This window comes from Phaethon aethereus, assembly GCF_964289735.1.
Source record: "Phaethon aethereus genome assembly, chromosome: 6".
Classification (NCBI taxonomy): Eukaryota; Metazoa; Chordata; class Aves; order Phaethontiformes; family Phaethontidae; genus Phaethon; species Phaethon aethereus.
In genome coordinates, this window is record NC_138580.1 from 22,886,846 (window position 1) to 22,905,402 (window position 18,557).

The window sequence follows — 18,557 nt, forward strand, 5'->3', positions numbered from 1 at the left end:
TTGCATTTTAAAAATAAACAGATGCCTTTCAAATACATGAGCTGGTGGTCTGGAGATCTCTGTGGGCCCAGCAGTTCACTATCCATTGAAGAAATATTGGAAGCAAAAACAAACTTAGGAAAAAAACAACCCTCGCAATGTACATGAGGATACAATTCCTGAGTGTATTATATTACACAAAAAAAAGTCATTATTTCAGATGGGGGAAAATACCCTTGCTAGGAAACAAAATATTTGTGAATTTAAATTAGGTGGGGAAGAAAAAGCTACCCTACTTCAGCATGTCTATATCACAGGTTCTCGGAATACACAGATGTTATTAGACTCATGACTAAAATGGTACATAGGGTACACAAGATCTTTCCTACTTCTTCCAGTCACATTTCCCAAACTGTGAAGGTTAGAAAATGCTAATTTTTAACTCACAGACAAATTGTAAAGAATGGGTTTGTGTTTGAGTTAACAATACTTTGTAAATAGGATTTGTATTGTTTTGATTTACATCTACATAAAAGGAAAAATATTTTGTTAAAATAAAGAATTTTTTAATTATGTTGCCAAATTCACAGCTGGTTTAAATCAGTGTATATACACTGAATCATTTGACTGAAATGTTGCTGCACTGATTTACCTCACATACAAGCCTCGTTTAGTGTTTCTTTGTATTAGAATAATGCAATAATTAGAATTTAAAACAATAGGTAATACAATTATAAAAGTACATTTTCTAGTTATGATAGCATGTATTTCCATGCAGTGTGACTATTGTCCCAAAAGACTTAAAGGAGGATTTTAATCTGGTTATTTCATTTGTGAACTGACGTTGCCAAAATGCCAAATGAGTGGTGCATGCGATTCACTTAGATCCGAGGTGACATCACTGAATTCATTTTAATTAGGCCCACTTTAGCCATCTGGAATATACTGTGCAGCTCTGGTCAGGACTGAGTTTAACTATGCTTCCAGAGGTGAAAGGCAAATGACTAATCCATTGAGCCACCATCTCCTCCTCCAACACGTGCTCGCACACTCACCATATGTCACATTGTATTGGAAAATTCTTTATCAAGAACTCAAGATTTGGGCTATTTTTTTTTTTTTTTTAAATTAAGAGTGATGGATGTTCAGAAGAAAACCAGATGAAGCATCCCTTTGTAAATTGCTGCTTTCTGTAACTTCTGCCCATCCGGTGTTGCTTGATATTTACGTATCTCTAACATGTGCTTCTGGCAAAATACTCTATTTTAATAAAAAAAAAAAAGAGGGCCTGAGAACAGCTGTAATTTACTATTTTACATTTATAAAAAATGCAAGCTTTCAATAAAAGTGTTACCTTTGGGATTTTCAACAGCAAAGATTTAATATTGGCTTCAAAAGGAAAAAGGAAGTATTTCTTGAAAACCCTGTATTTATCCGTCTATTTATATCACTATGTACATGTGTGTGTACATGTATTCAGCTAATACTGTTGTATAGTTCTAAGAATTACATGAGTAAAATGGTCCCAAAACTTCTAAGCACTTTATAAATATATCTAAATATATATTTTTTAAAATTTTCCTGAAAATAACAACCACTAAGTAGCAGATCCAGTTTCCCTTTTTTATATGATTAATTTTCTTCCTTTTACCTACATTGTCAGGAACCATTGAAGAGATGTATGTGTTTCTCTTAATGGCAGCTGAACTGGTTCATTGTATTACCTTGATTTCACATTCAGGGTAAACCAGACTGGTTTGTACAGGCTGCACAGCTTTGGTTAACGTTACTCTTCCATCTCTTTGTTTTCTGTACTAGCTTAGGGCATTCAGTAATTCTTCACTTTTAGTATCTATCTAGTAACCATTAAAAGCCTGCTGCTCATGTGCAAGGAACACATTAGGAAAAGTGAGGTGAGACCTTATGGTTTTGAAGTATGAGGTCCTATATTCCTCCTTAATTCATCCTTAGCTAAGCTCAGAGATGTGAATACATCTGCATTTCCTTTTGGTTTTCTCTCCTGTTTTTGAGGAGATGAAAAGGAGACCATTCTTACTGGGTTTCATGCCCTTGGCTAAAATCAGGAGGGAACAACAACAATTGTCAAACAATACATTGGAAAACCGATTCCTTTCACTTGCTGATATTGACAAAGAGTTTCACAATCATCTTCACTTTCTTTGACCAAGTCTCAAGGTCAGAGACTGTAGTGCATGGTGATTAAAAATGTACGTCCAAGTGGTGATGTGCATCAGCGACACCAGTCCTGATGGCAGCCTTGGTGAGCCTTCCTAATAGCCACTGCTTGTTACTGAGAGTTACTGCTTGTACTGCTTTCTTGTAACGCTTCTGCTGGAGAACTTAAGACAAGGGTTGGGGTTTTTTGCTCTTAAACAGGCATCACTCAATATTCATCCAGAGTGAGAGGTGAAAGAGGGGAGGTATTCATGGGACTCAACAAAGGATGTCATTCTCCATCTTTTTTACTGTTCATTAGAATTAAATTTGGCATGGAGTGAAGAATCAGATTCATGGGCTCCATGAATCCTCTCGGATGTTGTTAGTTAAGCTGCTGAATGCTCTTTTAACCAGGCAAATTAAGAAAGTGATACGCTGTTCATAGCAAATCAACTTCTGATTACAAACTGTCATGATATCTTCTCTTCAGCAAGCATGAGCTTTCATTGCTGAGATGCTGTTATATACTATTTTAGGTGATATTATAGATCAAAAATGTGTCTGTGTAGAAAATGTCTGCTTAACATGATTTTTTACGACTGAGAACGAATCCTTCTGCTGTTTAAAATACTACTTCATCTCCTTTTTTTATACTTCTTGTATAGACCTGTGATTGTTTAGCTTTGATCTTTCTACATTGTGCTTCACAATTTGCTCCGTAACTATATATTTCCTATGGGAATCGGAGGGAAAAATGCCTGGACTTTTCCTATCTGGAACTGTGCAACATTTTGTGTAATGTAGATGCCTTGTTACTTAGACCTTAAAATACAGGTTTTTAACTGCAGGACACCAAATTTCAGACTCCCTGAGGTAAATATGTTCTTGGTTTGCTAGGTGCTGGAGCTGACAGAAAACTTACTTTGTGTGAGAACTGATCAGTCCAAGAAGTAAAAATTCATTTTCTAAATTGTGGCACATAAAACATTTAACACTAAGTTACTAATAGAAGTGCTAAAATTAAGTTCAGTTCCTACATTGCTTTTCAGATCCTGTCATCTTTGGCTATGTAAAAATCAGGGTTAAAGATACTGTTGCTGGAAAGTTTGGAATATAGAGTGGATAAGGTGAAAATGAGGTGACAGCTGGTAATCATTCTTCTTCAATGATGCAGTGATTGTTCATGGAGCAGTAGCAACATGAGTCTGCTAATTTCACACTCTTTGAGCCAAGTGCTTAGTGTCAAAACCAGCACCAGTCAGTAATGCAAATTGCTGTGATGGAGCAGCTTCCCAGCCTCTCAGACTCCCCCAGTAGGATTCTCTGCATATGCATTTCTTTTGAAACATTATAGATCCAGTTAATAAATGTTGAAAAGATGCGGTCCTACTAATGCTCGATGAAGCTTTTGAGAGAAGTTTGTTTATCCTGCTACTTCAGTTATCCCATGAGTCAAAGGGAAAGTAGGAAAAATACAGCCATTTACCTCTCAGATTCAAGGTATTCTAGAAGAATGTTAGAAACCAGCTTGTGGAAAGGTTAAGTTGAAGAGGAGTTGATATTGAAAATATGCATGAAAACAAAAGACAGGGTAAAAACTATGTTTATTAAATCAGATATAGCAGGTTTTGTGTAGTGAATAAGGGAAAGACCAAAATGGTTATACTGACATTAATAAGAGGCTCTGGGAAAAAGAAAAATAATTTTAAAAAATAAAATCACAGAAGGTATTTGGGTTTATTTTATAGACACACACATGCAAAGAACTATTAAAAGTTGAGAAATTACTAAGGATAAAACTGAATTTTATCTTATTAGTTCATTTGTTTCAGTGCTGCTTTATAGTAGTCCATCGACTGACTGATACTCGGCATGTTTCAGCTGCAGAGAGGTGGCTGCTGGCCAGCTGTCTCTGCTGCCAATATCAGAGTAGGCTCCTTGTCTGGTCAGTAGGGGATAGTTAAGGATTGGAAGCCTGATCACATGGGGCAAGTGAATGCTTGCCTCTTCTCTGCCAGACAGGCAGACTTTTCCAGTCTGATTATTAAGGGCAGAAAGTTCCTCAGCCTCACAATACCTAAGCTCTGTATTCAGTAAAACACCTCAGCAGGTCCAGCTTCTGTCATGCCTTCTGTAAAGTGAATGGTTATTTATTTTAGTAACCTCTCATTAAAAGGCAATTTTTGCTGCTTCTTACCCTGGAAACCTCAGTAGCACTGAAATGCTTGGATTGTTATGGTGCATTGCATACCACAGCTTGAATTGTTCAGATGGTTTTAATTTTCTTATATTGCACAAATTAGTGCAACATCACATATTTTTGTGGAGGTAGGTGGCTGAAAAGAAGACCATTAACACTATACAGGAATTAAAATAGAAAAGAAGGAATTAGTTACAGCCCTTTCCTAAGGGAAGGAGCAGATGCAATCAAAATAACTCTATTTTGTTTCCTCCACCATTTTTTCACTACACAAAAAAAAACATGAATGGGGAGCTAAATTTATAAGAGTAGTTAAATGGAATAAAAGGTAAATCAATTGATTATTTCATAATTTGGTAATAATTGTGGGACTGTAAATTCTTACAGGGTCTTTATTCTCTGTTGTGTAGGTAATGCCTACTTCTAGTGTCTTCATAAAAACAGAGGTGTGAGATACAAGGAAAACTTGTTAACCTTCTGATCAACTTCTCTATTCTCAATTTATTCTGTATTCTGTATGTATTCTACTTCCTGATTTCCCTTTGTAATCTACAATGTTATCTTGACCCTGATCCCACATGAGGTTGCCCTAGACCCCATTTCTGTGCCTATCCTACATCCCAGTGTAGGATACTATTTAACCCTGGACTCTAGGAACCCCAATGAGAGGGCTCTTCTCCTCCTTTGGGTAATTAGTCCCCCGACTGACCCTGCGTTTGCACATGTTTAGGGTGCTTAACAGCTTTTCCTGGACAGGGATTTTTTTTTTCCCTTCAAAATCATAATATTTCCTGATCTTAGCTCCAATTTTCTTTTACATAATGTCTCATTGTTTAAGGTGCAGTCCTGCTAGACTAATAAACAGCTCCTTTCCCTCACAACCCTCAGCCGCCTTATTCAGCAGCTGCTTGTTGTATGCTTCAACTATGGCATTGATACTGTACAAGCTTTCTTCATTATTCAGCCATGTCTCCCCTTTTATCAAGGAATTTCTACTTAAAATAATGCTTGAAGTAAACCCTACAAAAAATAAAATTTAACCATTTGTGGTTTTAAGTGTACGTTGCAATACTTTTTAGGCTTTTGTCCTAAGTGCATTATGTATCACTATCTGTGGTTTGTGATGGAGCTTTATTACTAACTGCTCACAGGTGTCAAGGATTCAAGCAAACTCTTGTCAGATAAAACTACAGAAGTAATTAAGTTATTTAGGTACCCAAATCCAGAGACAGTCCATGGAAATAAAGGATGTAGATATCTTCAAAATGTTGTTCCTTGCCATTTTCTTTGCCATTTCACTTCACTGAATGCTTGCTACTTCATTTAATATTTCTAGTGATTGTTTTGTTCTGCTCTTCTTATTGAATGGTATAAATTCCAATGTGTAGGTTTTTTCCCTGATTATTTGTATGAGAGATATTTTAAATGTTTTATTATGGTTTCAGTTAATTGAAAAATAGGAGAAGACATTATTAATTTTTCTAGTTTTAATTTAATATATCTGTCCCTGGCTCTTACCCACAATAAAAGCAGGTAAAGCTTCTGATTCTGTAAAAGTCTGGCTAGCTCAAATCATGGGAGTTGTAATTAAAGAAGGTGTTTTGGGAGTGATTTTCTGCTATGTAATTTAATATATTCTCAGCTAGATTCCTACTTAAATTAGACATGTTCTCATTTCGAGGCCTGTTTTCCTTGCCTGGGCTGTACTAAGTGGTCACTATAACAATGAATGTAAGACCTGTATAATTTCCAGCTGTTGTTAACATTGCAAACATCAGAGCCACCCCTGTGAGGTGCTAAGTGTTCTTCCTGTCCACTGGTTTAGCAAAAGTTGAGGGCATTCAGCTCTGCACTGCAGAGCCAGATGCCAGTCTGCGTTTCAGGCTCTGCAGAATTTTTCTCTGATTCGTAACTTTTTTTAGCTTTCAGGGGATATATTGTTCGTAAAAACTACACAAGATTGAAAAACAGCACTGGCTGTGTAGCAGATCCTCAGCTTATGAGCAGCTGCTCTACTTCTGATTTTGGCTGTGAAGAGCACTGGTGAGTTGAATCCTTTGCTGTCTATTACCTAACAAATCATTTTCCACACAATGACATCTGAAAGGAGCAGGCGTGTCATCATGATTCAGCCAGCTCTTAGGGAATCTGCCATTTTCTGAGGATGAGCACCTGTAGGTTGGCCAGTCCCCCTGCCAGCTTAGTCATCTCGATGTTCTCCCAGTTAGCGGAATTAGATTTATTTGCAGTGCTGTTTGTCCTGGGTTGCTGTCCTGTTTCTGTGCACTTCTCAGAAGTACCCAGAATACTGTAGATAGCGGACAGGATTGCAAGTGCTCAGCATTTCAGAATTGACTGCAGTGCATGTTATTAAATTCTCAAGAGTAGAAAGTTACCCTTCTGTGTCTGTAAAGCTCCGTGCAGACCAACAATGAGATAGGGAAAAGAGCCATAAGAAGCAGACGGACAAGTCGCCAACAGAAAGCCTAGGAATACTCTAAGCCATAATAGTGGTGCCCTTCTCTTTGTAGACAAAGGTTGTTTTAACCTTCCTTACCAATGGAGTCACTCCAGACCAATGTCCCCTTAACAATTCCTTGGGTATAAGAGGCAAGAAGGATCTGTTATATATACTCAGCTGTTGTCAGAATCTCTCTCTCCAACAGTGTTCTAGGAGAGGTAGCTGCGTTTGCTGGATTAATACATTTGATCAGCAAGTTTCAGTGACTAAGAGTTATGAGATCTCTCCTGCTGTGGCGTGGGCATGAGGACATCTCAGTGCTTCTTCCAGTTCTTATCTCTGTTACTTTATATGCTTCCTATATAGCGTATAAATACAGGTTCTGTTGCACCTCTTAAGAGCTCTCTGAGGAAATGAATGACTTGCTTGACTGTAACTAGGTGCTGTTACTGAATTCTTAATGGAGAAGGCTTTTTTTTTAAATAAGTTACCTTCTCCAGAATGGTTTTTCTTTCTCTCTGTATGCTTATAACATTAAGTTATGTTAACTTCCATGCTAACTTTGGACAATTTTGTCTGAATAATGTCTGCTACATGCTCTGGTGCATTATTATAGGATTTTGTTCACATGTAACCACCTGCATTCTTGTAGCTTAATAGTGCTCCAGAATCTCTTCCTTGCAGTATGCTGTTTTCAGCAAGAAAAAGATTCAGGCCATTGAACAAGGAATAAATAAATAGGCAGATAAATAAATAAATAAATAAATGTTTTCGGTAATTATTTTCAGGGAAAAGAATGAGCCCACTCCAATTTACTGTCATAGCTCTGTCTTTGGGTTGCCTCACTGCTTACTGGGGCAATGAGTTTCCTAATTTATGATTCCTTTCATGTGCATGCAGCTCTTTCTGTCTCTTAAGTACTTAAGGGGTGTCTATCTTGTGATCTCTTTAAAACTATTGATGATCACATGGTCATTTGTTCTCTAGCCTGCACTGATGTTTGAAAGCAAGAGCTAATAAACTGTCTATTATCAGTTTTCTTTGGTATCCCAAATTATAATTACTTACAACGTAAATAGATTTTTTTTTTTTTCTTTTTAGTGATCTAGAGCTTTCATATGGACTTATTTGGAGACACACAGCCTCTTTAAACTTTTTTCCTCATCTTTATGTGTAGTTAGCCAGGAATGGTTTTCTTCCTCTTTTGCATTGGACCGTTTCTCAAATTCCTTGTTGCTCTCCAAACAAATGTATTTTTCTGGATTAGGTACAGCTTGCTTAATTCTACATCCCTTGAGGCTCATGAATATTTTATGGTTCAGTAACTGTTGACGTGAATTTGGGCTCTATGAAGCACAAATATACAGAACTTTAAGATATTCAGTCACCGAACTTGCACTGAAATCAATGTCTTAAATGCCTTTAGATATCTGCCCTGAAGGTGCCTATGTAAAATACATTGGCCATTCAGGTCTTGCACCCAGTCTTGATACCTGTGCACAATCACACAGATAAATAAATTCATACCTTCTTTTGCCTGGAGTTGCTAAACTGCCATTACTGCTGACAGTTCTCAAGTTTAACCCCAACAAATATTGCAGATTATTTGCCTAATCCTGTAAATTTCTCAGCAATGGCCTCAGGTTCTAGTGACTTCAGTGAGACTTGAAAATGTTAAGCATTTCACAGGTGATATTCAGAATCTTACAACTAAACCTGATAACTTACTTCCCATAAATCAAGCCTCACTTCTATGTGTAGCTGTTACTTGGCTGTTGTGTTTTAAGCATATGGCTGTTCAGTCATACAGGAAACTTGTCGGAAACAGGAAGGCTGCTGAATAATAGTGCAGATGTTTAACACAGTAGCTGGTAATCTGTCCCTAGAGAAGACAGCCTTACTGTGGCTTCACGTACCATGGAACTAAATTACAGAATAATAAAATATTGTTTTATCTTCATTTCCTTTAATTTAATTTCTTTTATTTTTGTTTCTTTTTTTTTTTCTAACTGGTAGTTTTGGAAAATTAAAAATGAGCTTAAAGGTACTCAGGATCAGAAAGCAAAATCATATACAGTTCTGTTCTGTTGTATGCACAAGAATATAACTATACATTTAAATATATGACAACCTGCTGCTTTTTCAAAGATCTGTTAAAAAAAGAAGTTACAGTATTGGAATAAATATAAAGCACTCAGTTTTACTAATGAATGAATTTCAAAGTGTTCAGAAGAAATGGGCACTTTAAAAAAAATTAATCCTTTCAAGGAAATTGAATCTCTACACCTAGTTCACACTTTTCAGTCAGTGAATGCAGGACATAAACAAACTCAAGCTAATAAATGACATAGAATGCAAATTAAATGCACACATTAGTTCATTTAACATTGCATGTTAAGTGTTTCCTGCATTTATATGCTTGACTTGAAAACCCATATTAACTGTGTTCAAATGCAGAAATCTTTCCTGTATGAATCTGAAGTCACAAGTAACAAAAGACACATTGAGAATTGGCAAATATCTCTGATAGGAATAGAAATAGGTATAGCAAAGTAATGTAAACTTTAGCAGGGAGGTAGGTTTGTCGTCTTGAAAAAATATTTTTCATTCAGTTCCACAAAGCTGTGGAGTTGCCTGTGACTCCTTCTACTGAAAAAGGGTCATGGGATTAATTGTACACCTGGGAGACTGACATTAAATCTGAATTCCCCACAAAATCCAATGTGTGTACATGACACTTGCCAAGCCTTTTCTTGACATCAGCTACTGAGAGGAACCTGCAGACCTGCGTGGCGTGAAGGAGCTGAACCACAATCGAACCCTTTCCCAAAGGAGCTCATTGAAAACTTTAAAAGGGCAGAGTTATTTTAGAGAGCCAAACATGGTCAAGACTAAATTCAAATGAGGAAAATTAAAAACTTTCAGAGCCCTTTTTACAGCCCTGCTGAGCAGCAGATTTACCCTTCTGCATAGGGCTGAACAGGCGGCAGAGGAGGGAGGAGTGTTACAGGGTTTCCCCTCTCACAAGGCCAGCGCAGACACCAGCCTCGCCTCATGCCTGCCTCCATTTTACAATTGGTCATCACGTGAAATCAAAGACGCTGTGTTTTGCAATAGCATAGCTACAATTTCAAGTTAGTATTAGGGGTCTCTTGAGCTAATTAGGAATAATCTGTGGAGAGGGGAGAAGCAATTTATAAAACGTCCTGTGATTTTTAACTTGTTTGACAAATCTCTAGTGAATATGTATTTCATAAATGTCCTTGTTCTTAGGAGGATAATCAGTGACTAAAGGCCTTAATCTATGCTACGTTGTTCATGTTCTTATTTAGCTGTCATCCTCAGGTATCTTTAAATCCCGTTAGAATCTCGCCAAAGCATCTGTAACCTGCGTGTTCCACCATCTTCTTATCCATTTCCCTCCCACATGAAAATTGTGTTAAATAATAATGATCTGATACTTACCCTAGAAAATACTTCCTATATTGTTCTTTTTTTCCTGTAGCTCACTGAACTGTATGTAGCTCAGTGACTGCTAAATAGCACAATCTAAGTTAGCTATATGTGCATGATCAGTGGCCTTATACTATGTACTATAGCAGAAAACTTTGTTTCCACATAGTGACTTCGTTACACATGAGTTACGGCTGTAACTATAACTGCGTATCAGTGAGTATCCCTTTCTCACTGTTAAGGATGCGTGTTAGAAGATACCTGACATCAACAGCAGTTTACACTCTTGTGTCAAATTCATTCTGATTTTTCTCCTTATGTCTTTCTCTCTTTAGCTAGTTGGTATCATGTTCACGCTTCGGTCAGCGTACGTTCTCAGAAACTGTTCATTTTAGTAAAACTCTTGACATTCACATGAGACTTAGGTAATCAAGACTGGATAATAAAGCCTGAACAAAACTACACAGGCATACAAACTTAGGTGTTTGGAAACTTATAGGCAAAGAATAATTATCAGCGTTTCTCTGTTCTACAGGAAGTACGCATCTGAAAGTCAAATTCCACAAATGTGTCTATTTCTACTTATTAATGGCTTGACGAAGCAGAATCTGATTACTAAATTTGTATCAGTACTAAGTGAGTGATGGTTACAAGGGTTTAAGAGGATTAGAATTAGAAACAGAAGTACATGGACTGTAATGAACCACAAAATGAATGTCAGTCAGTAATGGCACCCTACTCGAAAGTTTACATTGGGTAGTAGCAATGAGGATACATGCTACCTCACATGTGCATCGTAACATTTTCTCATCACTATCAGACCCCAGAGCCTCCAGATGAATGCCATCAGGTCCTGGTGATTTACTGCTTACACCTTTCTCCTATTGATCCATAATTTCCTCTTTGGATAATTTCAGTTTTTGTCAAGACCACACTGTCATTTCTTCTATAAGTCATCTTTTGAATATGAATTTTCATTTCTTTCCAGAGTAAAAGCTGTTGTAAAGACATTCTGCTTTCCTTTAATTACTTCAGTTTCCTATTTGTAATCATAGCAAACATTAAGGTTATTGCTTGCGATGGAAATGGGAGGTCTGCAATTCCTGTGGCATGCAGTGGAACCTATTGGGCCCTGATTCTCCTGTCATGTGAGCTTCTAATTACTGCTCAGCTCATTTTACAGTACTTTACAGTACTACTGTTGTGCTGCCTTCCTGTTGCTATTGCATTTTTCATACTGCATACTAGCCAAACTTTCAGAATAGCTCAGAGACTGATCTTGAGGTGCTGAGCACCTACAGTTGATGCCATGTTTTCAGAAGTGTTCTGTGCCAGTTTGACATTGCGGTGGGTTGACTTTGGCTGGCTGCCAGGTGACCACCAATCTGCTCTGCCACTCCTCCATCTCAACAGGATGGAGGGAGAAAAATTCAACAAAAAGCTTGTGAATAAAATCTAGAAATCATGAAATACATACTCATATCAGCAACAGTAAATTCTGTGGAAGGGTGGGGTATCTTGTGCCAAATACCACCCAACTTAGGATTGTTCTAGTTAGAAATATGGCATCACTGGGATCCTGAAAGACAGTTGGGGTCTAAGGGCTTCAGAATTCCAGAGGCTGATTTTTGCTAGCTTAAGCTATACAGAAGGCAAGCTGCTGAACTTTACTTTCATGCTTTAAACATTTAGACAATGTTCTAGCCCTGGAAAAGTTGAAGTACTGGCAAAACCATACTAAAGTCTAGATTTTTTTTGTAGAAGGTAGAGATTAGTTCAAGCTGCATATTTAGATCCAGAGCCAAACCACCCCAAAACCTGAATATTTAAATTTAGATGATGATTCAGTCCATTTTGGCATTATAGGCCATTTGCCACATACTGATCCAACAGCACTGCTTTTAACATCCACCACAGTGATATTCGAGAATTATTCATTATTTTTAGCTCATATTGGGTTTATTTTCTGCAGTATTGGGGATTGTGAGAATGAATCATCTCAACAAATGCTTGAGTAATTTTTGGGAAAAGTGGCAAGTCATCTAACCCCACTAAATAAATGGTTATCTAAGTAATATATATACCAGATAAATAGTAATAAAGAACTTTACCTGTAATATGGTACATGCACAAATGCAATGTCAAATATAGTCCTAGACATATTGTATACTTCTCTGTACAAGAAGTGTGCCAGTACAAAATGAGAATGCATTTTTAACATGCATCCCTTCATTTCCTCCAAGGAAAACACCAGTTTAAATTCAAATTACAGTTTAGGCAGAATGTTTTCCTTTTCTTTCTTAGTGTCAGAGAGTAAAGGGGAATTTAAATTCCCCAAACCTGACAAGCAAATCCAACTTCATTCATGAAATTGCAACATTACAGGAAAGCTGAATGTTTACCATGTTCATGAACGCTTCATTTTGTTCCCACACCCTGAGGTAACTTATCGACAACAGTGATGCCATCGTTGTTGTGATTAGTTTGCAACAATTCAAGCCAATGCTTTTGAGCTGGGGTAACACATTCAGACAAACTTAATTAGCCTAAAAGCCTAAATGCTATTGCAAATAGGGCTTGAAATATTTCAGTAGTCCCTGTGGATGTCACAGAATAAATGTGTTCTCTAATATATATCCATGGTGATATACAGCTACTAAATTCAATACATAATAGTCTAAAATTTTTCAAGTCCTTCAGTAGTGCTATTTTATTCAACCAATTAAGTGTTTTTAAAGTGTACATTTTAAAGGTGCATTTTGAAAGGTAAAAGGCACATGTGGTCAGACATATTTTTAAAGTACAACGTTGTTCTATTGTTACATGAGTAATTTATAACTAGCATTGCCGACTGAAACATAGGTATTGACAAAAAATGAAATTTGAGATAGTATAAGTTGTATTTTTTAATCAGTAAAGCAATTTTTGCTCTTTACATTCCCCCTTCCCATTGTGGCCAAAAGGGCTGAAATGTATTCAGTTGTAATAACTGTGTAAAACTGAAAGAGCTACTTAGTACCTTGTAAAGCTTTTCCATGTCGATGAAAAAAGCTATGTTATATATCTAAAGCAAAGTTATGGCTGAAACATATATTTCAGATGTTTATAAGTAGACATACAACTGACATTAATTGTATTTTCAGAAAAGTTGTGAGGGGGTTGCAGAGTAATGATGCAATGGCTGAGGCATGTTTTGACAATCAGAAAATCTTGCTCTTAATCCTAGTTTCAGGATGATGAGCATATCAGTTAATATCTGTGAACCTCAGGTTTTTTATCCATCAAATGAAATTGGGAGCATCTTTTTTTGGTTTTGCATAGCTAAAGATTCTGGAGCAAGTTCTGTCTGGGTGGACTTTACTATTGAAGAGATCCACTGGCTTCAAAGGCCTGACAACAAGGATCAGGGCCTGCAGAAGATTTTTATGATACTTTAATTAGCATTAATGAGAGCAGGAATTGGCCTTTAGTATTTTTATGGTGACATAATGTAATGGTAAAATAATAATAGATATAGACAAAGAATCTAAGAACACTTACTTCTTGCTCTGGGCTTAACCCAAATGGCTTTAGGAGAACACAAAGCCATGTATTTCATTTCTTCCTCATCCATCACATTTTGAGGGTCTAAGTTTGAATTCTGTGAAAACAGATTTTCACAGCCCTGGAAAAAAAAGTTTAGTGTAAAATCTTGTCAAATTAATTTTAATACATTACTTCCATTTCAGAGAATTCTCATAAACTCATTTTACACATATGCACATATCCACAAATTTTTAATGACAAATTCATTGCTCATAGCCTGTTACTGTGTTTAATAACATGCACTTCCTTATAAGAGGAAATAGGACTGGTCTGTTTTCTCTGAATTGATTGTATGTGCATATTTAGAAATTGGGGGAGGAGGGGGGAAAGGGAAAAAAATGTGTATGCCAGTAAACCCTTCATAAGAATGAAGAAATTACAATATTTAAACTAAATATTTTATTTTCCTTTGCTTTTAGGCAGCAAACCAGTAACCAGCCTTCTCCTGTGGTGCCTGATTTTCTTGACAAACAAACAAAAAAGGTATTACTAAGTTTATATTCTAAAATAACATCACATTATAACTTCAAATTCCTGAGTCCACAGTTCTGCAATGTGTTCATGGCTGCTTGGCATAGCCATCTGAACATGAAACCGTTAGTGATGTTTTGAAGTCTTTGAGACAAAAGCCTGCTTGCTAAGAACTTTAGTTCTGTAGAAAGACAGGGAGGTACAGTGAATAAGAGAATCAAAAGGCTGGAAATTTGCTGCTGAGAATAAATGCTAGCTGCTCCCTGAGGTGATTTGTCTGTGCACTTCACTTTCTACAGATGTTAGAGACTCTTTTTTAGTAAGGACCTGAGGTTCTTTGGTAGCACTTTGATATCCTGCTCGAATTCAATATGTGAAATGGAGGAGTCGCTCTGTGACTTGGAGCACAGCATAGTCTTTGAAGTCTGATCCAATTTTTGCTGCTTACCATTTGATGTTGAAAGGATGAAATGGAGAAAATGTACAGTTTTTGCCAGTAACTCTGCTGAGCATATGTAAGATTAAAAAAACAAAATCCCTTGGATGATGTACTTAGAAATGTTAAGCAGATTAATACCTTCCTATAGCTTTTTTCTAAAGATACAAATTAACTATGAGAGCAAATCAGCATACAGTGCATGCTATGATTTAACTGCATGAGGAAAGGGGATAAGTTAAATGGAAAAAGTAAACAAATGTTAGTGACATGGATGCTAAGTTGGTGTTGCTGAAAGCCACAAAAAGCTTGCAGAACTTAAATCTAGCATTAGATGTTTCACAGAGTTGTAGAAAATAAGAAGTTGCCCTCTGTGAGATCACAACTATAAGTTATCATGACAGAGTGGAATCAATACATTTCTTATGTGCCTAAGCCAGCATTCTTTTTTCCAGAAGAATTTGGATGAAATTTCTGCTTTGCCCCTTATTCAAAAACATTCGTTCGAAGTGAATGATCCACAATCAATTAGCCAGTCCCAGTCAGTTGCAGACCATCAGTTGTCAAGTCCCTTGAGATCCCATGAAAGAGGAGGTAAGAAATCTCATAAAGTAACAGAGATCTTTTGTTTACTATTTATAAGCTACATGTTGTCAGCATGTAACTCGCTTTATATATTGATGAGGTCTTTTAACAATCCCTTGGAAGGCAGGAAACATAAAGGAACCAACTTTCTTGTACACATTTTCAACCTGGAAATATAAAAAATCCCTTAAGTACCTGAATTACAATGGCAGAAGTATAAAGATTTTTAAAATATGGTTTCTACTAAAAATGTGGTGGTTAATCTAGAAATCAAATTGACTTTTGAGACCTTCAGCTTTCCTTTGCCTTCCAGCCTCAAAAGTGGAAGACAGTAATGAAGTCTCTCATGTTTGGCAGAATGAAAGACAATGTGTTTGTTCACACGCACAAAGATTCAGTCAGGAACATGGGAAAGCCTACAATAATTCTATGATCTATGCAATGTGTTTTTTTATTTTATTTGCTGATACATTATTTTTGCCATGGTCAGTAACAGTTTAAAAACTTGAAGTAAAACATTATGACATTTGTTGAGTTTTAACTGGTTTATCTTTGAATATTCCAGGGAATCATTACCTATCAGAATGCTTTTCTCTGTTATTGTAGTCATTGTGTCCTTGCAAATCCATGAATACAGACTTCAATACTGGATCACAGAATACCTTCCACAGCTTAAGATTAAGTAGGTTGGTAATGGGATATCTGTTAACTAGAGCCAAAATATAAATGATAATAGATTAATTTCCAGGTTATTACTGAAAAATAATTGTTTATAATTCTGTGCCATACATTAACATTTCTGTTTATATGTTTAATGGGACACCTTTAATCTTGTAAATAAGATAATATGATAATATAATCATATACTTATCTGAATACTTGAGCCCTAGTCCTGCAATTTATGTGTTTAAACTTTACAGAGTTCAGTTAAACAATTTACAATGTAAAGGTAAGATAGGTATTTATAGGGCGATCCTTCTGCTACAGGAGATAATGTGAATTCAATAGTTTTAGTCTTCTACACAGGCATAATGTGCTTTCCATTCTAAAAACGGAATCGTATGTAAACACAGCAGGTTGAGAAATCCATTATTCTCTCGTCATGCATCCTGTCCATATGGGTTTTGAATCCATAGTGTGGGACTGCAGGGGATGTGTACATTACTATCTTAAATTATTACATGTTAAACAATAAACCTGTCAAACAGAAATATCTTTATTGCAGCAAATCCTCTTGAGCAAAGCAGTCAGGGCCCAAATCTGCCATCCTTACTCTCACTGGATGTTGTATGTTATCCTGCTACTTTTGAAATCAAAGACATTGCATCTGAAGTAAAACAATTAGAGAGAGTAAAACTGGCAGAATTACACCCTTAGCAAGCATGTGATTCAGAGCCATTACCCAGTAATTTAGAGAGACTTCAAAAAATGTGAAGTGATAGAATAGAATTTGAAGAGATAAATGCAACATTGATCTGAACTATTTAAGAAACATGTATGTGTAAATGAATAAGCATGCAAATACAGAGAAGTAAGGAATTTCCTAGTGAAGCATGAAGATACTCAGATAGATGATCATATAGATCACACTTCAATGAGTAACTATTAAGGAAGTAAACCTGTTCAAGAATAATAATTTATTGGAGTGCTTTTAAAAGCATGGCTTGTATTCAGAAATTCAGATGCTTTCACACACTGCTCAATCTGTATTCAGCCTTTTTGTGTGAAGTATACTTTTAAGAAGATAATATTGTTAGACCTATTGTGAAAACCAAGTGAAATAGCAATTATCTTTTTGGAATAAGAACACGTGTATAAAATACATGTGATACATAATGTAGGACTATACTACATAAGCTGTTACTCACACAAAAATAGCTGTCCGCTAGGTGGTCCAAACAATGTGAAGACTGTTATTTTTCATAGTGAAACATTACTCTGTTATGTTATACATTGATTGTGAACTGTCTTTAAGTTACATTACAGGCAGAACTAGTCTGTCAGCCTGGTTGTAGTGCTGTGGATCCGGAACACAGAGGACAACGGGGAAGTGAATATGACATGTTTCTGCACTGGTCTGTGACCCAGTTATGAAGTAGTGTTGATGTTTGCTGAAGGAGAGTCCATATCCAAGCTTAAGCACAAAGGGAAGGACAGGCTGCTTATTTGTCTTGAGGCCTCGGTAGGTGAGGCTCTAGTGCAGTCAAGAGGGGACAGAACACGAAAGGGAAAAATGGTTGATATGAGTTTACTTATTTTTGTATTAATCAAGCAGACTATTCACTCATGTCTTGTTATCCAGCTGTCTAATAGCACAGGCTGCCCATTCTCAGTAGTAGATTGGCAAAGGAAAAATAGACCAGGAGAATTCCACAAAGATCCTGTGAAAACTGTACTCTGTAATTAATGCAGAAACAAAAGCCTGCTTTTCACTTCCAAAGTCTTTTTTCACTGGGTCGTAGGAAGACTGAGCAGTATGGCCAAACTGCATGCAGCGCGGGTTAAATGCATGCATGTGCTGTGGTTGCATGGAGTCACCGAGGCTGGCTCTACACTGCCCAGGCGTTCCCTTAGGCTCTGCTAGAGTGGTGGGGCAGGACTAGTAGCAAAGCCAAAGATTCCCTCCAGTGTTTCCGCTGTGACACGCTGCCTGGGCAGAGAGGAGAGTCTGGTCAATAGTAACCATTAAGCCAGAAGTTAGTTATTCTAGTCACAATAAAGTAGTACTGAAAGAATCAAAATAATATAAATATAATTGCCAGAGGCCAAGTAGTGGTATTCCCTTAGATGAGATAGATAGTGAGAATGTTTGAAATTATTAATGAGAAGTGAGTGCTTCATAGGGAATTGACCAGTGTAACTTTGCCTCTAAAGTAAATATGACAGATTTTCTGATGTGCAAAGGAAATATGTTTGTAAAAGGAAAGCTAATAGTATCTCTGCATTGACCAGAGACATAATTCTTAATGCTAACACAGACATTTTGAACAAGTGAGAAAATACTCAAAGAGTCTCTGGCCTTAGACATTCTCTTGTAGGAGAACAGTGTATGCCTTCTGATGATGTTCAGTTTACACCTTGCACCTCACACTGTTGTCTGCAATGCTGAAACTTTGTGAGATGTAGCAAAATTTGCCAGGGTTCCGAGAGATCTGGAACTATGCAATCTGCAGTGTCTGTAGCCACAATCTGAGGCTGAGGTAGTGAAA

At 36.8% G+C, this 18,557-nt stretch overlaps 1 protein-coding gene across 1 annotated transcript in view; it reads left to right on the plus strand.

The window, feature by feature from the left end:
* Positions 1 to 18,557, plus strand: part of MYO3B (myosin IIIB) — a gene marked incomplete at its 3' end in the record, with an annotated part of 198,739 nt that overhangs the window by 141,757 nt on the left and 38,425 nt on the right. Inside the window, 3 exon segments of the mRNA XM_082001656.1 lie at positions 6,280 to 6,400; positions 14,276 to 14,339; positions 15,204 to 15,357. Coding sequence (XP_081857782.1) covers positions 6,280 to 6,400; positions 14,276 to 14,339; positions 15,204 to 15,357 — 339 coding nt within the window.